Source organism: Geotrypetes seraphini, chromosome 8 (genome assembly GCF_902459505.1).
Source record: "Geotrypetes seraphini chromosome 8, aGeoSer1.1, whole genome shotgun sequence".
Lineage (NCBI taxonomy): Eukaryota > Metazoa > Chordata > Amphibia > Gymnophiona > Dermophiidae > Geotrypetes > Geotrypetes seraphini.
Genome location: NC_047091.1, coordinates 83,898,370 through 83,924,456, shown reverse-complemented (window position 1 = coordinate 83,924,456; position 26,087 = coordinate 83,898,370). Strand labels below are relative to the sequence as shown.

Here is a 26,087-nt window from a genome sequence, read left to right as displayed (position 1 = left end):
CCAGGCGCCGGCCTACAAGCCTTCTTCCTGACGTCAATTTTTACGTCGGAGAGGAAGTTCTGGGCTAGCCATGGGGTAGGGGAAGCAGGGTGACTTGGCTTGTTGGGGGCAGGGGAAGCAGAGTGCATTGGGGAAACAGGGTGGCTTGGCTTGTCGGGGCAGGAGAAGCAGGGTGCGTCGGGGAAGTAGGATGGCTTGGCTTGTTGGGGGCAGGGGAAGCAGGGTGGCTGGGGGGGGCAGGGAGAGAGAAAGAAAGAAATGAAAGAGAGGATGCACAATCAGAAGGAAGTGCAACCATAGACTCATGAAATCACCAGATAACAAAGGTAAGAAAAATGATTGTATTTTAAATTTAGTAATCAAAATGTGTCAGTTTTGAGAATTTATATCTGCTGTTTATATTTTGCAATATATTTAATGGGATCCGGTGAACCTGTCCCATTTTGAGGAAAAAAATAAAAGGTCACGTTACGTATGTAAGATGCTGCCTTTTCCTAGGAACACTCTTGTGCGACTTGTGGACAGTGGCGTACCAAGAGAGGGCAGGGGGAGGTCCGCCCCGGGTGCAGCCTTAGGGGGGGTGCACAGCCGGACAGGTCTGGAAAATTCCTGAGCTGCGACGGCACTCAGCAGCATCGGGGCCCCCCCTGCCCCGCGACAGCACTCAAGTTCGTCCTCCTTCTCCCGGCATCAGCAGAACTTCAGATTGGCAACAGGTGCTCAGTCAAAAGCTTCCCCTGACTCAGCTTCCTGTTTCCACCCAGGCAGTGCAGTCAGGGGAAGCTTTTGACTGAGCACCTGTTGCTGATCTGAAGTTCTGCTGATGCTGGGAGCAGGAGGCCAAACTTGAGTGTTGTTGCAGGGCGCCGATGCCGCTGAGCGCCGTCATGGAGGGGGGAGGGCGCTGATGCCGCTGAGTGCCATCGCAGCCCAGGAATTTTCTGGACCTGTCCGGCTGTGCACCCTCCACTAAGGCTGCACCCGGGGTGGACTGCCCCCTCTAAGGCTGCAGCCGGGTGGACCCCCCCTTTGGTATGCCACTGCTTGTGGATTACTAAAAATCATGTTTTTCATACAAATGGGGGTGTGGTCAAAAAATGATGGGCCCCGGGCTTCACATATGCTAGGTTTGCCATTGTAGAGCTTCTAGTTCAGTGTTGGCTTCTTGGGATAGTGCAGAATGATGTGTGTTATTTCTTTTCCCTTAGATCTGGGCTATCAGTGAAGATTTTCGAAGAGGAAGAACATATTTGTGTGCACAGCAGTATTATACCTCCTTAAAAACTGTTCTAGGTAATTTCAGTCCGTGTAGCTTCTGACACCGATATTATTTTCAAAAATAAAAGACAGTTGCGCCACTGGAAAGTGAGAAAGGCCGAAAGAAGCACTGGGCGAGGTTTATTTTAGACTTTATTAATATACATCAAAAGCAAACTCCCAGTTTAGTGCAAACTATGAACTCCTCTTTACTGAACCGAACGAGAATAATTGTGCAAACTACTGTTAATTGAGAATAAAAAGTTAATTCAGGGGTCTTAAGAAACACAGAGAGGCGCCTTCTCAAAGACTGTATGTAGCAGGCAAGCGATGAGCCAATCAGTGGACGGCATCTGCTATAAATAGAGGGAGTGGAGGGCGATGCCGCTTTATTTCTGGTTACTAGGGACGGTTGGGTTTTTTGTTTTTCTTTTACTTTTGAAAAGCTTGGGTTCGAGCATGGCCGAAACCGCTCCAGTAGCAGCAGCTGCGCCGCCTCCTGCTCCAGACGCGGCCAAGAAGAAGGCGAAGAAGCCGGCGGGAGCGGCGAAAGCGCGCAAGGCATCGGGCCCCAGCGTCTCCGAGCTGATCGTGCAGGCGGTCTCGGCTTCAAAGGAGCGCAACGGCGTGTCCTTGGCTGGCCTGAAGAAGGCTCTGGCGGCAGCCGGCTACGATGTAGAGAGGAACAACAGTCGCGTGAAGCTAGCCGTCAAGAGTCTGGTGAGTAAAGGCAGCCTGCTGCAGACTAAGGGCAGCGGAGCTTCGGGCTCTTTCAAGCTGAACAAGAAGCAGCCGGAGGCGAAGAAGAAGAGCCCTCCGAAAAGCAAGAAAGCGGCAGTGAAGAAAGCGAAAAAGGCGGCAGGGGCCGGAGTGAAAAAGAGTCCGAAGAGGGCCAAGAAGCCGTCGGCAACCGCCACCAAGAAAGCAGCCAAGAGCCCCAAAAAGGCCAAAGCGGTTAAAGCCAAGAAAGCGGCGAAGAGCCCGGCTAAAGCCAAAGCGGTGAAAGCGAAGGTGAAGAAAAGCCCGGCCAAGGCTGCCAAGCCCAAGGCAGCAAAAGCCGCAAAGAAAAAGTGAAGCTCTGCTCGACAACCGGCGACGCTTATTAAACCCAAAGGCTCTTTTCAGAGCCACCTCACAGATCAATGAAAGAGCGCCATAATCTTAAATAATTTCCAACAACGTGTTTTGTTATCCTCCACCCACATCCCTTATTATTCAGCCCGTCTCGTTTGCAAGGAGACCGGGCTATACAAGATTAACCCAGTGGCCACTACGTTGGGGCAAGGCATCCCTTTGCTCCAGGCCAGTAGCCATGCGTGAGAACAACTGAAATCATAAGAGCAGTATTTTATTATGTTTTATTAGCTGTTTAGAGTAAACCTTTTGCAGTAGGTGTCTAGCACTGAATGCTGTCTACACTAGAAATGTAGCTTTTTATACACAAAAAACAAGACTCATTTAAGCCCCTTTCAGGTGGGAAGTTGGTGGCTCTTAAAAGAGCCTTTGGGTTAAATGCCTGTTGACCAAGGGCGCTTTCTAAGCCCTCTCCCCACGAATGCGGCGGGCCAGTTGGATATCTTTGGGCATGATGGTGACTCTCTTGGCGTGGATAGCGCAGAGATTGGTGTCCTCGAAGAGCCCCACCAGATAAGCCTCGCTAGCCTCCTGCAGGGCCATGACAGCCGAGCTCTGGAAGCGCAAGTCGGTCTTGAAATCTTGCGCGATCTCTCGCACCAGGCGTTGGAAGGGCAGCTTGCGAATAAGCAGCTCGGTGGACTTCTGATAGCGGCGGATTTCTCTAAGCGCTACAGTGCCCGGTCGGTAGCGATGAGGTTTCTTCACACCCCCTGTGGCTGGGGCGCTTTTGCGGGCAGCCTTGGTCGCTAGCTGCTTGCGAGGAGCTTTTCCTCCGGTGGACTTACGGGCGGTCTGCTTAGTACGTGCCATACCGAACACACGCCTCCTTCCTCCTTATGCTATAGAAAAAAAAACAACGATAGAAATCAGCTCGCTTGCTCGCCTCTTTTATAGGCTGTGCCTTGTCTGCCGCTAAATATGAAAAGCCCGCCCTTTGCCGGGATTGGTTAGAGCTGTAGGACGAGACCACTCGTCTAAGGTGGTTGCTGGGGTTTTATTTGGAGACCTTGGCAGAGTTTGAAGCTGTGCATTTATTTTCGTTTCATATTCTTTATCTGCTTATGATAGTGAATGAGAAAATATCGGGGAGCGGGCTGAGGAATAGAGAGTTGCGCGGGGACAGAAATCCCACCCGTCCCCACCCGTCCCCGCCAAAATCCCACCCATCCCCACCCGTCCCCGTGAGGAATCCCTCCGTCCCCACCCGTCCCCGTGAGGAATCCCTCCGTCCCCACCCGTCCCCGCGAGGAATCCCCTCCGTCCCCACCCGTCCCCGCGAGGAATCCCCTCCGTCCCCACCCGTCCCCGCGAGGAATCCCCTCCGTCACCATCCTTCCCTATAAACTTCAGAAATAGTTATTTTATTTAATTATGCTACTGAATTAAAGGCTCTGGTAGAGACCCATTTACAAATAAGCAAAGAGACTATTAATTTGGAAATATTAATTGGGAAGAATACATACTTTGTAAATGGGTTTCTACCAGAACCTCTAATGTAAATATAAAATATAAATACTCAGCTGATGAGAACCCACAAACTGTCAGCTGAGGACTTCCTTTGCAGTTGGCCTGGGGTCCCTTTTGCCAAGCTTGGCAGGCAGCAGTAGCGTCCCTGAGTCACAGATGCTGGCACCTCAGTGGCTCATGGATGCTGCCAGCGACTGCTGCGCTTGGTGGAGGGGAGTTCTGACCATCTCTAGAGGAGGTCCTCTGCTGGCGGTGCTTGGGGATCCCCACCAGTCACAGCAAGGGCCAACAAGTACTTCAACACTGTAGAAATAAAACCAGAAATGCATTTCCTTTTCTTTTGAACACAAAACAAAGATATCTGCCATATACATTTCCCAAGGCAGATGACTCTATGCAATGTCACCTCGGTAACAAAATACAAAAATAGACAAATACACCCCCTCCCTTTTTACTAAACCACAATAGTAGGTTTTAGCACAGGGAGTTACGCTGAATGCCTCGCGCTGCTCTCAATGCTCATAGGCTCCCTGCGCTAAAAAACAATATTGCGGTTTAGTAAAAGGGAGCCATAGTGCAAAATATAGACAACAGATATAAATTCTCAAAACAGACACATTTTGATCACTAAATTGAAAATAAAATCATTTTTCCTACCTTTGCTGTTTGGTGATTTCATGAGTCTCTGGTTGCACTTTCTTCTTCTGACTGTGCATCCAATCTTTCTTCCTTTCTTTCAGCCTCCTGTATGTTTCCTCTCCTCCAGACCTCATTCTCTCCCCCAACTTTTTCTTTCTGTCTCCCTGTTCCCCCTTCTTTCTGTCTCTCTGTCTGCCCCCTTTCTTTCTTTCTCCGTGCCCTCCCCCAAAGCCACTCGGTTTGCTGCCACCGCCATCGGGGAATAGTCCCCAAGCCACCGCTGTCCCAAGCTTTCCCTGCAGAAGCGTCGCGCTGACCAGCATTCCGCTCCCTGACGTCAATTCTGACGTAGGAGAGGAAGTTCCGGGCCAACAAGGCATTTCTCCTCATTCCATCCAGCCTGAGCCCCATCTCTCCTTGATCCAGCATTTCCCTTCTGTGTCTGTCAGAATTACCATTCCACCTATTTTCCAGCATCACCCTTCTTTGTGTCCATCTCACCTATATCCCTATCTCACCACTTTTTCAGAATCTTCATTTGTCTCTGTCCTTGTCTTTCCCCCATATTCACCATTTGCCCTTTCAATGTCTTTATCTCCCCCCCCCCCCACACACACTTTTTCAGCATTACTTCTATGTCTCTATTTCACCTCCTCTTCATGTCCCCTCTGTATCTCTATCCTTATTCAGAAGGTCCTGCTTACCCTTTCTCTTCTTTGTGTCACTATCTCCATTTTCAGCTTTCCCCCTTTTTCCTTTGTTAATGCACCCTGTAGCCAGAATCTTTCCACCCTCTCTCCACTCCGGCCCAGCCCAGTATGAAATATTTCCTTTTGTTTCTCTCCCCTCTCTCTTCTCCTCCCTCACCCACGAGTCCTGCATCTGGCCCTCTCCCTTCTACCTGCACCTGGCAACACCCCCCTGCTCTCTTAAGCAACTCGTCAGCAGCGGTGATCAAGACAAGCTGCCGACATCGAGGCCTTCCCTCTACGAGTCCCACCTTTGTGGAAAAAGGAAGTTGAAACAAGCGGGACTCGCAGAGGGTAGGCCCCGACGCCAGAAGCTTGTGTCGATCGTTGCTGCTAAGTTGCCGAAGAGAGCCGCAGGTAGAAGGGAGAGGGAGATAGGAAGGCTGTAGAAGCTCCGGAGCATGACACCGAACCCGGCCAGGATGATTTCTTTTTCAGGCTGCTGCTGCCGCTACCATCCCCCACCCGAAATGACAAAAAACAGCCTAATGCCCGCGTCGGGAAATAGCCATGCTGAGCAGTGAGCTCAGCACGTACACAGATGAAAGCCTTGCTTGCTGATTGGTCCGGCGGCACGGTGGGGCGGGGCCGCCGGACCAATCAGCAAGCAAGGCTTTCATCTGTGTACGTGCTGAGCTCACTGCTCAACATGGCTATTTCCCGACGCGACGCCAGACTTGCATCGCCAGAATTTAGGTAGGTTGTTTTCATCCCCGTGGGAGTCCCGTGGGCAAGGGGGCGTCCCCGTGGGAGTCCCGTGGGTCAGGGGGGCATCCCCGTGGGAGTCCCGTGGGCCAGGGGGCGTCCCCGTGGGAGTCCCGTGGGCCAGGGGGGGAACCCGCGGGATCCCCGCGGGACCCGCGGGATCCCCGCGATCCCCGTTCCCGTGCAGACCTCTACTGAGGAAGAGAAGTCTCCCGCCTCGCTCATTACAACAAGCGCTCCACCATCACCTCCAGGGAGATCCAGACCGCAGTGCGCCTCCTGCTGCCCGGTGAACTGGCCAAACACGCCGTGTCCGAGGGCACCAAGGCAGTCACCAAGTACACCAGCTCCAAGTAATAACTTGGCTTTAGTCTCAACGCTCTGCAAACCGAACCCAAAGGCTCTTTCCAGTCACCCACGTGCTACACATGAGATAGAATTCTGAGAACGGCTTTTATGCAACAGTTAAATGAATAACGTAGTACTCCTGTTTTCCCTTTCTCCTTCCAGACACTCTTCCCTGAGGCATAATAGATACGTTTCAGGCACTGGCCGCAAAACTCATTTTAAGGGACTTTTCCCTCCTCCCCTCTTAAAAATTTCTGTATTGCCAGCCCCCAGGAACATACTCAGCATAAAACTCCGAGGGGCATCTCCACTCAGGATTTAACAAAACTTCAGTGGGCTTTGACTAACACAATTTTACGACAGCACATAGCTAAAAAGAAGCACTGAAATCCCAGCTCTGTCTTTGAAAGCGTGGGTGGCTCTTAAAAGAGCCTTTGGGTTGTGTAAACTGGCAGGTGTGATGGTCGCTGGCAGGTTCTTCAACCTCCGAAGCCATAAAGAGTGCGGCCTTGGCGCTTCAGGGCGTAAACCACGTCCATAGCGGTTACTGTCTTTCTCTTGGCGTGCTCGGTGTAGGTGACGGCATCTCGGATCACGTTCTCTAGAAAAACTTTCAGCACCCCACGAGTCTCTTCGTAGATTAGGCCGGAAATACGCTTCACGCCGCCTCTACGCGCCAGGCGCCGGATAGCGGGCTTTGTGATCCCCTGGATGTTATCACGCAGCACCTTCCTATGCCGCTTAGCGCCCCCTTTTCCTAGACCCTTCCCACCTTTTCCACGTCCAGACATGTTGAACTAACGGAGTCAAAAACGTTGTAGTAGCAAAACAGCTCAGGAACTGATATTAATATAGAAGAGAAGCCGACCTGACAGAGAACTGAGCTTTCTGCAAGGGCGGGAGAACAGACTCCTCCTTTCCTCCATATTGTAGGCTCACCAAAACTAATCTCATTATGCAAATTCTCCAAGATTTCTTTTAAAAAGAATGGAAAAGACCTGAACTGATCCTTTGCCCTGTTCCATACACATGCTGCCATTGTTAACGCGGAATATAAACACAGTGAGGACATAAATTATCATCTACCTCAGACTTCCACTAACTCCCTCACCGTCTCATACCTCCACGCAATCCCACCATAAAGCTACTTTGAAAAGTTTTCATCTTCTTGGGATCCCTTGTTTGGTTGCTTATATCAATGCTGCTTTAAACTGAGTTATTGTCTGTGTTTTCTATGCATTATCATTAGACCATGATCTGCTTTCAGAATAAATGTAGAACAAAAGTGAGTGATACCAATGAAAATCAAATTTGCCCCATCATGGGCATTTCAGAGGTCAGGGGAAAAATGAATAGTAATCTAAAAAACCATGAAGAGATTTACGATTTTGTGCCCCACTCCCCCCCCCCAAGAAAATCCATCTTAATAACAGCAGGTGGACTTTACTTTTAAGAACTTCTCTAAGGCCTAGATCAGGGGTCTGCAACCTTTAAGACATAAAGAGCCACTTGGACCCGTTTTCGAAAAGAAAAAAAAACTTGGAGCCGCAAAACCATTATAAAACAAATCTAACACTGCATATATTGTTTCTTATCTTAATGCTATATACAGGATCACTAAATTGAAAATAAAATCATTTTTCCTACCTTTGCTATTTGGTGATTTCATGAGTCTCTGGTTGCACTTTCTTCTTCTGACTGTGTATCCAATCTTTCTTCCTTTCTTTCAGCCTCCTGTATGTTTCCTCTCCTCCAGACCTCATTCTCTCCCCCAACTTTTTCTTTCTGTCTCCCTGTTCCCCCTTCTTTCTGTCTCCGTGCCGTCCCCCAAGCCACTCGGTTTGCTGCCACCGCAATCGGGGAACAGCCCCCAAGCCACCGCCGTCCCAAGCTTTCCCTGCTGAAGTGTTGCGCTGACCAGTATTCCGCTCCCTGACGTCAATTCTGATGTAGGAGAGGAAGTTCCGGGCCAACAAGGCATTTCTCCTCATTCCATCCAGCCTGAGCCCCATCTCTCCTTGATCCAGCATTTCCCTTCTGTGTCTGTCAGAATTACCATTCCACCTATTTTCCAGCATCACCCTTCTTTGTGTCCATCTCACCTATATCCCTATCTCACCACTTTTTCAGAATCTTCATTTGTCTCTGTCCTTGTCTTTACCCCATGTTCACCATTTGCCCTTTCAATGTCTTTATCTCCCCCCCACACACACACTTTTTCAGTATTACTTCTATGTCTCTATTTCACCTCCTCTTCATGTCCCCTCTGTATCTCTATCCTTATTCAGTAGGTCCTGCTTACCCTTTCTCTTCTTTGTGTCACTATCTCCATTTTCAGCTTTCCCCCCTTTTCCATTGTTAATGCACCCTGTAGCCAGAATCTTTCCACCCTCCCTCCACTCCGGCCCAGCCCAGTATGAAATATTTCCTTTTGTTTCCCTCCCCTCTCTCTTTCTCTCTCTCTTCTGCTCCCTCACCCACGAGTCCTGCATCTGGCCCTCTCCCTTCTACCTGCACCTGGCAACATCCCCCTGCTCCGCGGCTCTCTTCAGCAACTCGTCAGCAGCGGTGATCAAGACAAGCTGCCGACATCGAGGCCTTCCCTCTACGAGTCCCGCCTTTGTGGAAAAAGGAAGTTGAAACAAGCGGGACTCGCAGAGGGTAGGCCCCGACGTCAGAAGCTTGTGTCGATCGCTGCTGCTGAGTTGCCGAAGAGAGCCGCGGAGCAGGGGATGTGGCCGGAAGCAGGTAGAAGGGAGAGGGAGATAGGAAGACTGTAGATCTCCGGAGCATGACACCGACCCCAGCCAGGATGATTTCTTTTTCAGGCACCTTACAAGTCCAGCGTCGCGGCGGGAAATAGCCACGCTGAGCAGTGAGCTCAGCACTACACAGATGAAAGCCTTGCTTGCTGATTGGTCCGGCGGCACGGTGGGGCGGGGCCGCCGGACCAATCAGCAAGCAAGGCTTTCATCTGTGTGTGCTGAGCTCACTGCTCAGCATGGCTATTTCCCGCCGCGACGCCGGACTTGTAAGCTGCATTCCTGTGTGACACACTACCGGAGCCGCAGCAGAGGTGGAAAAGAGCCGCATGCGGCTCTGGAGCCGCGGGTTGCCGACCCCCGGCCTAGATTCATAAAGCAATCCGATCGTGTACCGAGCAGTTTGCGACCCCTTAGCAACCCCGTCCCGATTCACTTACCTTTCTTCCAACGGCATGCAAAGTAGGCAGGGACGTGATTCACTAAACAAAACCCTGCAAAACCGACTGGGCTGGCCGATCAAAAAAAAAGCGACTTCTGAGTACCAGTCACTGAAGCCCTTTGCGACTGCCCTGCCTTCTGCAGCCCTGCTCTCCGCCCTGTTAGCCTCGATCTCCTGCTGCACCGAATACCTCCTGCAGCCCCGAACGTGCCTGCCTGCCTGCCCCGAACATGGCCGCGGCTGCCGGGAGCCAAGGGTATACCCATTTGCACCCGTCGCCAGGCAATCCCCTGTAACTGTACAAGCTGGCCAGGCCCCGGGCTGCAGCTCCCACTCGCCTACATCCTTCTGCCTTGCATGGGGAAGCCACAACTCGATCCTTACCCTGCAGCCTATGTGGACGCCCTATACCAAACACCTTGCCTGCCTGCCCCAACTCTCCCACCCTTCCCTGCACTCCAAGCCCATGGTTTTAACCCACAGGTTTAAATGGGTTAAAACCACGGGCTCCCAAAAGTTCCTCAATCGAGGTCCAGCACTTGTATAAAAAATAGAAGAAGAAAGAAAAAAAATTAAACCCAACTCTGATGGCCCGGAGGTCCCTCGCATGCTCAGACCATCTATAGATGGTCTGCGCATGCACGGGGATCGCTATAGCGATTGCCCTCATCTGCATGTTGGAGTTTCCTGAATTCGTCATGAATCCTGGCCAATGTCTTTCTTAAATCCTACGTCCACCCCAGGAGCGAGGTGAGGGTACCAGCAATCCTCCTCCTCTCCCCTCCTCCACTCCACTGTACCTTTACCTCTTCATTGGCATGAACAGCAACTCCAACCAGCATCAGCTCGCCCTCTGACATCACTTCCGGGTGCCGCACCTAGGAAATGACATCAGAGTGAGAGCCATCGCTGATGCGGGCAAGTTGGTGATGCTGCTCGTGCCGGGAAAGTTAAAAGAGGTACAGGGTTGGGAAGGGGTGTGCGTGCACGGCAGGGAAGGAGAGGGGCGGAGAAGAGGGCGGGGGGAGGGCGCCATCACCCCAGGTGCCTCTCACCCTTGTTACACCACTGTATATGTGTATACGTGCTAACCGCTATTACCATATTCACTGGCAACAAACAACCGAGAGTAATTACATCTTCAATGACACACCATTTCACACATTGAATAAATAAATATTTTCTCTGAATTTTTTTATAAATTTACTACTTAGCAATAGAGAGTTGTGCGAGGACAGAAATCCCACCCGTCCCCACACGTCCCCGCCAAAGTCCCACCCGTCCCCACCCGTCCCCGTGAGGAATCCCACCCGTCCCCGTGAGGAATCCCTCCGTCCCCACCCGTCCCCGTGATGAATCCCCTCCGTCCCCACCCGTCCCCGCGAGGAATCCCCTCCATCCCCGCCCGTCCCTATAAACTTCAGAAATAGTTATTTCATTTAATTATGCTACTGAATTAAAGGCTCTGGTAGAAACCCATTTACAAATAAGCAAAAAGACTTTATTAATTTGAAAATATTAATTGGGAAGAATACATACTTTGCAAATGGGTTTCTACCAGAGCCTGTAATGTTTATACATTTTTATCAACACAACGAATATACTACTTTATCCTGAAGCAAAATAAAAAAAAAGAATTATTTTCCTACCTTTGTTGCCTGGTTTCTGCTTTCCTCATGTTCTCATTCAATTCCTTCCATCCACTGTCTCTCTTCCTTCTGCATCTTCCATTTGCTCTGTTACTGTGCCTCTCCCTTTCTTCCCCCTTCCAAATTGGTCTGGCACCCATCTTCTTCTCTCCGCTCCCCCCATAGTCTGGCATCTGTCTTCTTCCCTGCCAGCGTCTTCTCCCTACTCTCTCTTCCCCATTTCCTTTCAGCGTCCTTCTCCCTCCATCTTCCCCATGTTCTGTCAGCGTCCTTCTCCCCCCTCTGTCTTCCACATGTGCTTTCAGTGTCCTTCTCCCCCCTCTGCTTCCCCATGTCCTTTCAGCGTCCTTCTCCCTCTCTGTCTTCCCCATGGCCTTTCAGCGTCCTTCTCCACCCCCCCCCCCCCGTCTTCCCCATGTCCTTTCAGCGTCCTTCTCTACCCCTTTGTCTTCCCCATGTGCTTTCAGCATCCTTCTCCCCCTCTGTCTTCCACAAGTGTTTTCAGAGTCTTTCCCCCCCCCCGCCCTTCCCATGGCCTTTCAGCGTCCTTCTCCACCCCTTTGTATTCCCCATGTGCTTTCAGCGTCCTTCTCCCTCCTCTGTCTTCAAGTGCTTTCAGAGTCCTTCCCCCCCTCCCGTCTTCCCCATGGCCTTTCAGCGTCCTTCTCCCCCCTCCTTCTCTACCGCCCCGGGTGCAGCACAGCCGGCCAGGTCCCCTTACTTTTGTGGCACTTCCCCGACCGACCGACAACAGCCCCAGTCCGACAAACCTCCCTGCCCTTAACTGCGAATCTAAATTACCTTATTACAGCTGCTGTAAGAAGATAATTTAGATTCGCGGCTACAGGGCAGGGAGGATTGTCGGACCGGGGCTGTTGTCGGTCGGTCGGGGAAGTGCCACAAAAGTAAGGGGACCTGGCCGGCTGTGCTGCAACCGGGGCGGAGTGTGGCGGGGCGGGGCGGACCACCCCCTCCCTTGGTAGCCACTCGAACCGCGAGGCTACTCTCCTCCTTACCTGCACTGCCTGCAGCACAGAGCTGACGTCGGGAAGACTTCCGTTCGGCTCTGTGCTGCAAGCAGAGAAGGTAGGGAGAAGAAGAGCCGCGCGACTGAGTACATCCAGCCCCGCAGGAACCCCGCGACCCTCGGAGGCATCCCCACGGGATCCCCGCAACCCTAGGGGGTGTCCCCACAGGATCCCCATGACCCTAGGGGCGTCCCCACGGGATCCCCGTGACCCGAAGGGGGAACCCGCGGGTCCCGCAGGATTCCCGTCGTCCCCGTTCCCATGCAGCTTTGGACTAGATTCACTAAGCCCACCAATGAAGCTCCAACCACTTAGCAAACTCTTTGTGACACCGACCCGATTCACTAACCTTCCTCCCGCACCTGATCCGATCCACACATGCAAATGAGAGGGAACAGCATGCAAATGTAGGCAGGAAGCGACTCACTAAAAAAGAGGAACACCGACTAGGCTGGCCAATCTGAAAACAATCGACTGCTGAGGACCAATCGCACACGTCCCTGCTGACTCTCCTGCTCCATTGCCACCCTGAAATCCCAGCCAGCTTCCACCAGCCCTGCTCTCTGCCAACAATATTAATAAAGCTCTCTGCTTCCTGCAATAAAAAGCTCTATGCTCTCTGCTCCCTGTCGTGATTCTCCTGCTTGCCGTCCTGCACTCTCTGTCCCGATTCTTGCTGGCTGCCCCGACTCTTTCTCCTGCCCCAACTCTCTTCTCTGCCCCGATTCTCTGCCCTTCCCTGCAGCACGAGCCCATGGTTTTAACCCGCTTTAAATCTGTGGGTTAAAACCACAGGCTCACAAAAAGTAAAAAGCAGTCTAAAGCCCTTTTAAGAGTGCAAACACCCCCATCGGAGCCTAAACTTTGGGCAGCTGCTAACTGAAAGCATGGGAAATGTGGCAACACATTTTAAAGACAGAAGGCAGAGGGGAGTTAAAAAAAAAAGTTTCCAGCGCGGAGAGAATGCACAGACCATCTACAGGCAAAGAAGATGGTCTGTACATGCTTCAGGATCGCTCACTAGCGATCTGTGTAGTCGGTGGGGGGAGGGGGGGCATTCCTCCCATCGCCCCTATTTGCATGCTGACCCATTGTGGAACAGTCGGCCTGCAGCGGATCGGGCACAATCTGGCAGGTTAGTGAATCTAGCTCTTTGTTGCCTGTAACCCAGTCATTGTATTCTTGGAAAGAGTAAACAAGCGATTTATGTCTATCCGTTCCACTCCACTCTGAATTTTATAGATTTCTACCATAGCTCCCATCTGCTGTCTTTCCTGCTAGCTGAAGAGGCCTAGCTTTTCCTCATAGGGAAGTCATCCCATCCCCCTTATCATGTTTGTTGCCCTTCTCGGTACCTTTTGCATTTTCTCTGTATCTTCTTTTGAGCAGCGCTACTGCTGTATGGACATTTCATCATGCAGCACTTCCTCACAGACTTATAATATGAGTAGATTTATCTTGAATGTGTGATGGAACGTCACAATCTAGACTGTGAGCTCAATAAGCATAGAGTAAAGTACGTGTATATAACATGAAAGCCACTTTGGTTGTACCGTATTAAATGCATGATCTGCAAAACACATCATGACGTCCACAATGATGAAGTGTTTCGTTGATGAAGTATCAGCTGAAGAAATGTTGCAACACTGCGTAAACAAAATTAGACACAATATGCGCAGAGAGGTTGCACCATGAAGAGATAAAAAACCATTATATTATTCTCAGTTTTGTTCTCCATTCCAGACCTAATAATTCCTAGCATTCAATTTGCTTTCCTAGCTATCGATGCACACCGAGCAGTGGGTCTCATTCACAACACCTAAATCCTTTTCCTATGCAGGGACTCCTAATGTGGAATATATCTGATCACAATGACAGGAAGTATCACAGGGGAGGGGGAAGGTGAGAAAAGGAGACCTGGAAGACCGAATATATTTCATCTTAGGATTCATTGCTGAGGAAAGGGATTTAGGTGTCGTCGTTAATGATACCTTGAAACCCGCTGTTCACTGGGGCTAATAATATAATTTCCTGTTTTACCAAAATAAAATTTTTGCCCCTAAAGTTATATCCATTTTGGGCTCCTCTCCTGTAGGCTGTGCACCAGTTTGGTAATGCTTAAAGTGCTTAGGGTAGATACACCCAAACATTTGTTTGTAGCCCATCAACTATAAGTAGCCTTTTTGGAGCTATAGGCAGTAGATTTGTACACAGGAGCCCAGATAGGGTCTGGCCAATGATTCATAGAGAGGTGATAGGTTCCAGGGTAATCAAAGGAAATACCTTTTTACAGCAAGGGTGGTAGATGCGTGGAACAGTCTCCCGGAAGAAGTGGTGGAGACAGAGAAAGAGATAATGATTACTGCGGATGGGCAGACTAGATGGCCCATTTGGCCTTTATCTGCCATCATGTTTCTATGTTTCTATTGTTACCTGGTTCCCTCTTTCTGTCACCAGTCTAGAGAATGACACGGGGAAAAAATGTATCACCATTCCACCCCGTCCCTGCCCCATCCCCGCGAGCTCAGTCCCCATCCCCGTGAGCTCAGTCCCAATCCCTGCCCCGTCCCCGTGAACTCAGTCACCATCCCCGCCTTGCATACTATCCGATCCCATCCGCACAAGCCTCGAATAGTTATGATTTTATACTGAACTTATTTTATTAAAAGTATAAAAAAAGACAATATTCTGTGAAAGGACACATTTTAATGGATAAGTTTTCTGTCTCTGTCCATGCTGGAAGTAATCAAATGTAGAATGTTCGTGTTTACTCTCTTAATGGTTTGGGAAGAGGTCATTTAATTTATGTTAACGAAGTTAGCTCTCAGACAATGAAGGCTCGACCCCCCACTGCTATGTACCGGTTGAGATAGATAAAGGAAGCTTTTTACACCTTTTAGCTTTAAACAATGAAGTACATATCCTGCTCATTCATTCCTCCCCCCCCCCCCTTTCTGGTGTTGATTACTTCTTTGAAGCCTATGTATCCTGTCACTAGATATGGTCTGTACTTACGTCATCTGCTAATACCACTGAAGATATATAAATGAATGCAGACTGATAATAAAACAGGCAAAATCTCTTTAGAATACTGTCTACGTATCTTTCTTTCTAAGGGGAATTGCCTCCAGATGACAGTGTTTTGCAGGGCAGTTTCGGGACCAAGAAACGGATGTTGTTCGTTTCAATTTGGGGGCTACATCCGCGATGGACTTGACATTACCAATATTTTGTGAGTATTTCTGAATTTTGAATTCTGTTCTTTAATACTCACAGGTATTGGAGTCATGTTCCAACCCTTTATTTATATTGTAGGGTTTTTGGTAAACCCACCGCGGTTACTGTTCTTTTGGCAAGGACAAATATTAATGTGGAGTTTTCGGTAAGCTCCCGCCGTGAAAATAAGCAGCTGCCATTCTTTCGGGAAGAATGAAATTAAGTGAAGACTTTTGGAAAGTCTCTATTGTGGATTTATAGAAACGTCTGCACATTCTGTCATCTGTACCATTCTTTGCATGCGCTTTTCTCTTCTATCGCTTAGATAAGATTTTATAGAGTATAAGATTATATTGTATATTATTAATGTACCTCGCTTATAAGGTAAGGTAAGTGAAAATTTCTGCATTGTTATATTGTTTTTGTTATTGAAAAAATTCCTGCATTGTGATATTGTTTTTGGTTATGGGTCATAAAGGCACTTAGGCGGTTTACATTTAAGAGAGCTGAACATTCAGCGATTTACAATATGTGGAGGGAGTACAGAGTACAGAGACTATTAAGAATCAAAATTACTAAATATAATGTTTGCTAAGAATTTCGGAGCGGACCTGTAAAGAAAAATCACAGCTTTCCTGAAAAAAGGGAAAAAATTACAATGTACAGTTTGTTTAGAGATTCAGAAACAGCAAGAATTAGGATTTCAGAGAGCATTGTGAAAAGAAAGAGTACTTGGTGAGGTTCTGTTTAGGTGATGTATCTGTCGAATAGGGTAGTTTTTATGAGTTTTCTAAAGGCATTGTAGGTCAGTTCGGCTTTATTAATGTGACTGTCTAGCCAATGTTGTTGTTTATTTGCTTGGAGCATGAAGGTTCTGTCCAGAAAGGTTTTGTATTTACAATTGGTTATGCTTGGGTATGAGAAAAAAAAAATAGCTGTTTCTGGTTTGTCTTGTTGGGTTGTGGAGTGCAAAGTGGGTTTGTAGATACATAGGTGCTAGTCCCCAAACTAGCTTGAAACATATGCAGGAGAACTTGAATAATATTCTTGCCTCGACTGACAGCCAGTGCAGTGGTTTGTGGTGGGGGATGACATGGTCATTCTTTTTTAATCCATATATCAAGCGGACAGCTGAGTTCTGAATGATACCCAAATAAACGATATTACAATAGTCCAGGGTAGAAAGCACTAGTGATTGCACTAGTAATCTAAACGATAGTGGGTCGAAGTATTTTTTGATGGTCTTTAATCTCCATAGCATCGTGAAACATTTTGTTGCCACTATATTCGTGTGTTCAATCATAGTGAGGTGTGTGTGTCCAATGTGACTCCCAATATTTTTATTATGTTGGTAATTGGGTAATCATTGTCTTTTATATGTAGCGTTGAATTGGCAATTTTATCCGTTGGGCTTGCAAGGAAGATTTTTGTTTTTTTCTGTGTTGAGTTTCAGTTTGAAGTTGCTTGTCCAATGTTCTATTTCGGTCATTATATGAGTAATGTATTTTGAGGTTTTATTTGTTATGCTATTCACTGGGATTAGGATGGAGATGTCGTCTGCATATATGTAATAGATCAGGTTTGGTTTTTGCAGTGGGTGTCCTAGAGAGGATATGTAAATGTTGAATAGGGTAGGTGAAAGTGGTGAACCCTGTAGGGCTTAATATGAATTGAATGTGAGTGAACCAGGTTGTGGATGTGTGGTGAAGTGGATGAGTTGGAGTCGGAGATCTGATTCTGATTCTGTGGCAGTCTTTGGCGGGAAGAGGGGGAGGGCAGCCCCTCCTTCTCGTCCTCCTTCTCCTTTGTTGTAGTGACAAGCAGGCTGACTAGTTTTCAGCACTGTTTGTAGGCCGGCTGAGAACTTTTCAGCAGCTTGTTTGATACATAGGCCAAGGTGTAGTTCTGCCCTTTTTTCCTTATGTATCTGTTAGTTTGTATGTCAATACGTCAAACTCATGTAATTTACTATAAATAAGCTTATGTGTACACCTTGTTTTGATACATAGCTGGCCTTGTATTATCAGGGCCAGCTACCTGGGGACCGCGCCTATCCGCTCCTCACGGAAGAAGGGGGTCATGGGTTTCGTAGGGGGCAGGCCCCTGCCTCCGATCGAGGTGGTAATAATCCATCCAGAAGTACTGGATGTTTTAATTGCGGAGACCCTGGTCACTGGCTTAATCAATGCCCATCTGGCCGGTGCCCAAAGCCGCCCTTCAGACGGACTTTGGTGCAAAGAGGGGAAACCCTATATACCAGCTGCCCTTGTTATTGTTGACATGTTCTCCTGATAACCTGAAGTTTTTTCCCACTACAAATGAAACTGCTCAGACTATGGTGAACATTTTACTTCGCGAAATCATCCCTAGGTGGGGATGTCCCACACACATCAACTCAGATAATGGTCCTGCTTTCACTGCCAGAGTATGCAAAGATTTAGCTATCGCACACCGCATTGAGTGGAAATTTCATCTCCCATATCACCCACAGAGTTCCGGTATTGTCGAACGCATGAACAGGACTATTAAAGACAAAATCTGGAAAGCCACAGCTGGCACATTTGTGATTTGGAAAAAAATTCCTTCCTATTGTTTTAGCTGAAATTAGGATGTTGCAAAATTAAAATGTGTTTTTCTTTTCTTTTTCTTAGCAGCGGTTCGGATATATGCATGCCCATCCCAGTTTTGGCACTAGGATATTTCTGGTGTTTTCCAGGGATCCTCTTTGTCACTGCAGAGATAAAGACGATCCAAAGAGACATTAGCTTTTCTAAATATGAGATGGTTATGCTATGCATTATTTGTCCATATACTTTACTCATGTGTTCATCTCTGTTTTGTTTTTCTATAACAATGTGTTTATTTCCAGAGATAAGTTCAGCTCTGAACACTTGACCGATGGAAGAATAGTTTGAAGCCTAGAGCTATGTGTTTTGTGTTTTGTCTGTGCCATGTGGTCTGTGTTTTGTCTACTTGTTTTGGTTTGAGGGGTACCCCAGGATACATAATATTGGCCATTTCTAGAGCTAGCTCTTTTTCCACTTTTTACTAGCCTAAATGCGCAATGTTCTTTTTTCCCTATAATTTGCATATGCTAAATGTAGCTTAGTTAGGGGTTATATTTTTAAGAAAAGGTTTTATTCTATATCTATACAGTGTTTATTCTATGGTGCTCACTAGATATGAACCATTCAGTACACATTTCTGACATAATTTTTTAAATACATTCAGTACAGAATTATGGTCTCTCTGAATTGCCATAATAGTTATATGCAGCACACAAAAACATATCTTTTTGGAATGTCTGATTAAGAACCTTAAGTACTTGAATATTGTCTCTCTTTTGCCATAACTATACCAAGTAAATGCATTAATATTGTTACATGTTGCCACATTCAGTACAGGCAACCTGGTCTCTCTCTCTACATTCAGTACAGGCAACATGGTTTCTCTTCCATTTTCTATCTCTTATTTGGATCACACTGAAGTACAGCTGCTGAATGAAATCGGGACTCTTTTCAAATCCCTCCCTGTATGCACAGACATCATTTCATCTCAAGGGTGAACACCACTAATTTCCAGTGATCCTGTGCAAACAACAGATCCTGTGCAAACATCATTTCATCCCAAGTGTGCATCTCACCAGTTTAAAAAGACTGCCGGTTCCTGCTGGACTGTAATTCATCTTCCTGCACCCTGACTGCAAAGACTTTTCCACACATGCTGTACACAATGTTTGCTGTTCATCGGAGATAGCCACCTTCCTAAGAACGCTTGCTGTACAATTCCACCTATTTAATCTATTCTATGGACATTCCAGACTTTATTTCATATGCTGTACATCTACTACCTCTTGGTATGGGCAATGAGACATTTCATAAACTGCTGAACTTTATTGAACAACTTAAGAAAACCTCCAAAGAAGTGAACCATACTATCACTTTTGAAAATGGACAGATTGCACAAAATTTGCTCCGAGATGCTCATGTCTCAAGCTTTGGAACTTTTCTTTGAGTATTCGCCCACTGCAAACCATGTATTTAATGTTTTAATTCACCGTATCATTATCTTAATTATTGTACAAATTTTGCTATGTATTGTTATGATTCTCCTTTGCTGTAGAGTGAAACACGTGTACATTTCTTTTCTCACAAGGTTCCTTTTAGCTTGTAAGGCAGTTATACATGAATTTCCAGTATCTTCTCTGACACTTGATAATTTGGTTCTAATTTGGTTTTAATTTGGCATGGCCTATTGCATTACCATTACCAGGGTCAGAGATAATATTATCCCATATCCCATACTTACATACTCTCTTATGACATCTTTGTACCTTTTTGCCTGGGTCTCCTGAGAAAGTTTCCTGCATCCCTTATGCACCGTTCATTCGCTCAACGACGGGTAAGATATAGATACGACCTATGCAACCTAAGACAGAGGTTTGAGCTCATAATGGGAACTGTTCATCTTCATAGCTTGGAGGACAGCTATGATATACTGTTAGAGATTGGCAAGGCATAAGCGAGGCAAGCTGGCTAAGGGTACCACAAGTTTGCTTTCATTTCAAAGAATATGGAAGATGTCAGCATAGCCGTTGCAGGTGTTCAGCATTTTCGGTTGGCATAGCTGGTGTCAGCCAAGGCCTATGGGAAATTGTATCAATCTGACTCTGGCATGGGGATGCAGATAGACCCTGAGGGCAGGAAGACGGTTTCAAGTAGTCCTGATTAAATCATGATTAGCTAAAATTTGTTAATGTATTAATCAGAAACTATTGTCCGAGGCATACTGGAAATTTAACTACAGCCTAGTATTCTTTTTTGGAAATTATAGGTCTGCTTCACTGTTGCAGCATCAGATTTTGCTTTAGGTGATATTTACTGGCTCTGTGGAGACCTCCGGCTCCGTGTTGAACTACCCTGCCAGTAGATAGGCCAGTGCGCTTTAGCTATGAGATAGGGGTCCCAAGAGGGGTACCAGATGAATTCAAGGCCCGAGACCAGGTTAAGGCTAGGTTTGAGTCCCTTATTACTATCAATAAGAATGTTGATTGGATTAATTACATTTATTATAATTAGCAACGCTTTGTTAAGTGTCTGTAAAATTCTCCCCAGTACTTTATCCTGTTGCACCTTTATTCCTAAGAATGCAAAACACAAACCCAAAAAAATATATAGGGAGGAAAAAATATAACTATAGCAAAACCTCCCCAACCCCAAGAAAACAAACCGACAAGGGGGAGAGACAAGAGAACTCTGACCTCGACCTAAATTAACCTACAAAGGGTATAATGTAAAACAGGAGAACCCTCAGTAACACAGCCGCCCACTAGGGGAAAGGCTGTCACCGGCTGACACTCAGAAAGAGTGTGAACTGTGAAACATCCCCGGGTTCTACCTGTTTGTGAGAATAAATCAAGTGCACCCCCAAAAAGTGCTACGTGTGAAAAAAGATTGTAATGAATCAAAAAAACACACAAATGTTAATTAGTCAAGGAAACTCTTGTCTCTACTCCTTGTCAGGGGGGCCAAACAAGGAAGGAAAGTGTCCAAATCTGTCCAAATCTAAACCAAGCCAGTCAATGAGTGGAAGTACTTAGCTTCTCTGAACAATAGAACAGCCAGCCGATGTGAGACATCATCCGTCCACATGTCTCACATCGGCTGGCTGTTCTATTGTTCAGAGAAGCTAAGTACTTCCACTCATTGACTGGCTTGGTTTAGATTTGGACAGATTTGGACACTTTCCTTCCTTGTTTGGCCCCCCTGACAAGGAGTAGAGACAAGAGTTTCCTTGACTAATTAACATTTGTGTGTTTTTTTGATTCATTATAATCTTTTTTCACACGTAGCACTTTTTGGGGGTGCACTTGATTTATTCTCACAAACAGGTAGAACCCGGGGATGTTTCACAGTTCACACTCTTTCTGAGTGTCAGCCGGTGACAGCCTTTCTCCTAGTGGGCGGCTGTGTTACTGAGGGTTCTCCTGTTTTACATTATACCCTTTGTAGGTTAATTTAGGTCGAGGTCAGAGTTCTCTTGTCTCTCCCCCTTGTCGGTTTGTTTTCTTGGGGTTGGGGAGGTTTTGCTATAGCACCTTTATTCCTGACAATGCAGGTCCCACGGGTAAGGTTACTATGGCCATTAAAAAATTAGAAGACCTCTCTGCTGAACTTAAACGTAATTCTGGTTTATCTAATCCTTGGGATCTGTATTTTAGTTGGATGCAGGGGTGGGTGAAAGACCTTCTTATTGTTATATCTGCACTCTTGTTGCTTATGTAATTTTTAGACTGTTCCTGCACTGTTTGACTCATATTACAGCCCCTAAAAACTCCTCCTCAAGAGACATATCTAGAATATCTCTCCCTCCACACTCATGCTGTGCATTTATGATGTCATTTTCATGACGTAAGAGGGGATTGAAAGGACACATTTTAATGGATAAGTTTTCTGTCTCTGTCCATGCTGGAAGTAATCAAATATAGAATGTTTGTGTTTACTCTTTAATGGTTTGGGAAGAGGTCATTTAATTTATGTTAACGAAGTTAGCTCTCAGACAATGAAGGCTCGACCCCCCACTGCTATGTACCGGTTGAGATAGATAAAGGAAGCTTTTTACACCTTTTAGCTTTAAACAATGAAGTACATATCCTGCTCATTCATTCCCCCCCCCCCCCTTTTTCTGGTGTTGATTACTTCTTTGAAGCCTATGTATCCTGTCACTAGATATGGTCTGTACTTACGTCATCTGCTAATACCACTGAAGATATATAAATGAATGCAGACTGATAATAAAACAGGCAAAATCTCTTTAGAATACTGTCTACATATCTTTCTTTCTAAGGGGAATTGCCTCCAGATGATAGAGTGTTTTGCAGGGCAGTTTCGGGACCAAGAAACGGATCTTGTTCGTTTCATTCTGTACAATTGTCATTTTATAAACACAAATAATACAGAGCAAAGATCAACAAAATCTGTCTCCCCTCTCCTCTCCCTCACAAATATCGCCTCCACTATCAAGAAAACTGAAGTCAAATTACTACAGAATGCTATATAGAAAAATCAAGCTAACAGAATACTTCAGTCACACATGGCAGGAATAGTGTTAGGGGACTGCAACTAAGGCAACTACCCCCTGGTCAAAAAGCCATAAGCCAGCTGGTAGCTAAAGAAGCACAGCCTGGGCTTTGCGGTCCCCAGTTATGTCTAATACCAGCTCTAGGAGGATATATATTTCAAATCTGAAATATTCTAATCACAAAATATAAAATACATTTCTTTTTTTCTACCTTTTTTTTCTGGTAATTATATTCTTCAAAACACATTGGTCTCAGGCTTTGGTTTTGGGTTCCTTCTGTCTTCATGTAACATGGCTGGCTCCTGAAAGTAAAATAGGCGCAAGAGGAGCTGGGGAGGAGATGCCAAGTTTGACAGGAGGAAAACTTTTTTACCACAGGAGCAAGACTTTTCACCGCTCCCACAGGGCAGTAAAAGGTCTTGTCCCCATTCCTGCTGTAAACCCGTTGCAAATGTCTCCATTCCTGCGGATTTACTGCAGGGACCATGGTTTATAGCAGTAAATGGTCCCCTTGTCATTCTCTTTATTAGCCACACTCCGGTGTTTTGATTGGCTCTGGTGAGATCCAGCTCCCCTTTTTCAGCCATCCTGTAACTGTCCCGACAAAATAGGATAGAAGACGATAACAGGCAAGCTCTGGCATTTTACTGCTGGACTGCTCAAAGGGACTGCTGGCTTCTTCCCTCCCTCCGGAGCCTGGTCTTATTGCATTAGCAGATGGTTTTTTTTTTTTTTGTTTGCTTGTTTGTTTTGCCATAGCCTCTTTGAATATTGTTTTCTTACTACATTGGGATGCAAACTCTTTCTTTACAGCTTCCCTTAAGTCTTATGAGAGATGCACTAAAATACTGTACTGAGGCGGCGATCTCTGCCACCACCGATCCCCGGAGCAAAACTCGAAGGAGCACGGCTAGCTCACAGTTAACACACACAATATATTTCAAATCTATCTGTAAGTCTTGCCCAGTTTAACATCTAGTCCCTACAAGAAAAAAAACGGGTTCATTCAGCAAACTGGCTCTTTACATGATAAGAGTGGGTAGCTCTGAAAAGAGCCTTTGGGTTTCTGGTTGACGTCCTCTCAACGGGACAGCTTTATTTGCCTTTGGCCGCTTTGTGGCTCTCGGTTTTCTTGGGCAGTAGCACAGCCTGGATGTTAGGCAGGACGCCGCCCTGCGCGATGGTGACTTTCCCCAGCAGCTTATTCAGTTCTTCATCGTTGCGGATGGCCAGCTGCAAGTGCCTGGGGATGATCCGAGTCTTCTTGTTATCGCGCGCGGCATTGCCGGCCAGCTCTAAGATCTCAGCGGTCAGATACTCCAGCACCGCTGCCAGATAGACCGGGGCGCCGGCACCCACCCGCTCAGCATAGTTGCCCTTCCTCAGCAGCCTGTGCACGCGCCCTACGGGAAACTGCAGCCCTGCTCGGGACGAGCGCGTCTTGGCTTTAGCTCGAGCCTTCCCGCCTTGTTTGCCACGCCCAGACATATTTTCCTTTTATCAATACTCTTTTTAAAAATGCAAATAATCCGATCAGCTTCATTACCGGGCCTTTTATAATTTCTCAAAGCTTCGCTACCTCATTTCTGATTGGTTAGACAAGTTCATCCCGCCTATGAAACTGATTACCATCTAAGGTTTGTCCGCGGACCAATCCCACCCTAGATAATAGACCGAAGACGTCCCAACATTTAGCTAAGTCCAATAGCAAGAAAAGGCGTCCAGCAACATAATTTGCATGACCATCCTATAAATACAGCCATCGGCCGTCTTTCAGCATAGTCTACATTACAGATTTAAAGTTGTGCAGGAAATTTTTGCCGAGATGCCCGAGCCGGCCAAATCTGCTCCCGCAGCCAAGAAGGGCTCCAAGAAAGCAGTGAGCAAAACTCAGAAAAAAGATGGGAAAAAACGCAAGCGACGAAGGAAGGAGAGCTACGCTATTTATATCTATAAAGTGCTGAAGCAGGTTCATCCCGACACCGGCATTTCCTCCAAGGCTATGGGCATCATGAACTCCTTCGTGAGTGACATCTTCGAGCGCATCGCCGGAGAAGCCTCCCGCCTCGCTCATTACAACAAGCGCTCCACCATCACCTCCAGGGAGATCCAGACCGCAGTGCGCCTCCTGCTGCCCGGTGAACTGGCCAAACACGCCGTGTCCGAGGGCACCAAGGCAGTCACCAAGTACACCAGCTCCAAGTAATTGCGGGCTCAGTCCTATAGTTCTGCATAACGAACCCAAAGGCTCTTTTCAGAGCCACCCACCTGCTGCACACGAAGGGCTGGAAATCCTAGTTTACTTTTCAATGAGAACGGCTTTTATGTGACAATTAAATGAATAACGTAGTACTCTTGTTTTCCCCTTCGAAACTCCCCTGAAGCATAACTGATGTTTGGGTTTCCCTTTCTTTAAAAAATCGCTGCTGTCAGCTCCTAGGTTCAACACCACAGCATAAAACTTCCAGGGGCATGTCACCCATCTTTCCTGGTTTTTATTTAATAACAACCGTGCGGTGAGCTGTGGCTTTAAGATAATTTTTCCAGAAAAGATAGCTAAAAAGAAGCACTGAAATCCCAGCTCTGTCTTTGAAAGCGTGGGCGGCTCTTAAAAGAGCCTTTGGTTGTGTAAACTGGCAGGTGTGATGGTCGCTGGCAGGTTCTTCAACCTCCGAAGCCATAGAGAGTGCGGCCTTGGCGCTTCAGGGCGTAAACCACGTCCATAGCGGTTACTGTCTTTCTCTTGGCGTGCTCGGTGTAGGTGACGGCATCTCGGATGACGTTCTCTAGAAAAACTTTCAACACTCCGCGAGTCTCTTCGTAGATTAGGCCAGAGATACGCTTCACGCCGCCTCTACGCGCCAGGCGCCGGATAGCAGGCTTTGTGATCCCCTGGATGTTATCGCGCAGCACCTTCCGATGCCTCTTAGCGCCCCCTTTCCCCAGACCCTTCCAACCATTGCCAAGTCTAGCTATTTTGAATTAGCAAGGCTGAAAAACAATAAAAACAAAAACACCGCCCACCAAGATCATTTAATAATAGATGAGAGAACGACCTGAAGGAGAACTGAGCTTTCTGCAAAGGTGGGAGAATCCATTCCATTTTTTGTCCACCTTCTATGACTCCAACGCTATGATCCGTCCTACAAATTCTCCAACATTTAATTTAAATGAAATAGAAATGAACTAAACTAAACTGATCCTTTGCCCTGTTCCACACACATACTGCCATTGTTAAAGTGCTGTGAATGATATTAACATGGAATATAAGCACAAGCAGGGACATAAAATATCTACCATGTCCAGATCAGATCTCCACTCACTCCCATCATAAAGCTACTTTTAGAAGTACTGTTCCCTTGGTTGTTGTTGGGGGTTTTTTTTATCACTGCTGCTTTAAACTGATTTATTGACTCAGTATTTTAAATGTATTATCATTAGACCATGATCTGCTTTCAGAACAAATGTGGCACAAAAATGAATAATACCAATTAAAATCAAATTTGCCCCAGTATGGACACTCCAGAGAGCAGGGGGAAAAAGTAATGATCTAAGGAAACTTGAAGAGAGGGCATAATTTAAGATTTTGTGCCAATAAAAAAAAAAGG

At 46.9% G+C, this 26,087-nt stretch overlaps 5 protein-coding genes across 5 annotated transcripts; 2 read left to right on the top strand and 3 right to left on the bottom strand.

Annotated features, from left to right (window-relative positions):
- Nucleotides 1-1,646: 1,646 nt before the first annotated feature.
- Nucleotides 1,647-2,402, top strand: LOC117364533 (histone H1.01-like). The gene has a single exon (XM_033953814.1). The coding sequence runs from the start codon at nucleotides 1,717-1,719 to the stop codon at nucleotides 2,329-2,331; it is 615 nt and encodes a 204-aa protein (XP_033809705.1). The 5' UTR covers nucleotides 1,647-1,716; the 3' UTR covers nucleotides 2,332-2,402.
- Nucleotides 2,403-2,741: 339 nt separating this feature from the next.
- Nucleotides 2,742-3,233, bottom strand: LOC117364534 (histone H3). Its single transcript, XM_033953815.1, has one exon. It carries the CDS (start codon nucleotides 3,202-3,204, stop codon nucleotides 2,794-2,796), a length of 411 nt encoding a protein of 136 aa, XP_033809706.1. The 5' UTR covers nucleotides 3,205-3,233; the 3' UTR covers nucleotides 2,742-2,793.
- Nucleotides 3,234-6,174: 2,941 nt separating this feature from the next.
- On the bottom strand, nucleotides 6,175-7,110 carry LOC117364541 (histone H4). The gene has a single exon (XM_033953823.1). The coding sequence runs from the start codon at nucleotides 7,091-7,093 to the stop codon at nucleotides 6,782-6,784; it is 312 nt and encodes a 103-aa protein (XP_033809714.1). The 5' UTR covers nucleotides 7,094-7,110; the 3' UTR covers nucleotides 6,175-6,781.
- A 16,050-nt stretch (nucleotides 7,111-23,160) lies between these two features.
- Nucleotides 23,161-23,990, bottom strand: LOC117364535 (histone H2A type 1). The gene has a single exon (XM_033953817.1). The coding sequence runs from the start codon at nucleotides 23,965-23,967 to the stop codon at nucleotides 23,575-23,577; it is 393 nt and encodes a 130-aa protein (XP_033809708.1). The 5' UTR covers nucleotides 23,968-23,990; the 3' UTR covers nucleotides 23,161-23,574.
- Nucleotides 23,991-24,273: 283 nt separating this feature from the next.
- LOC117364539 (histone H2B type 2-E-like) lies at nucleotides 24,274-24,742 on the top strand. Its single transcript, XM_033953821.1, has one exon. The coding sequence runs from the start codon at nucleotides 24,305-24,307 to the stop codon at nucleotides 24,683-24,685; it is 381 nt and encodes a 126-aa protein (XP_033809712.1). The 5' UTR covers nucleotides 24,274-24,304; the 3' UTR covers nucleotides 24,686-24,742.
- Nucleotides 24,743-26,087: the final 1,345 nt, after the last annotated feature.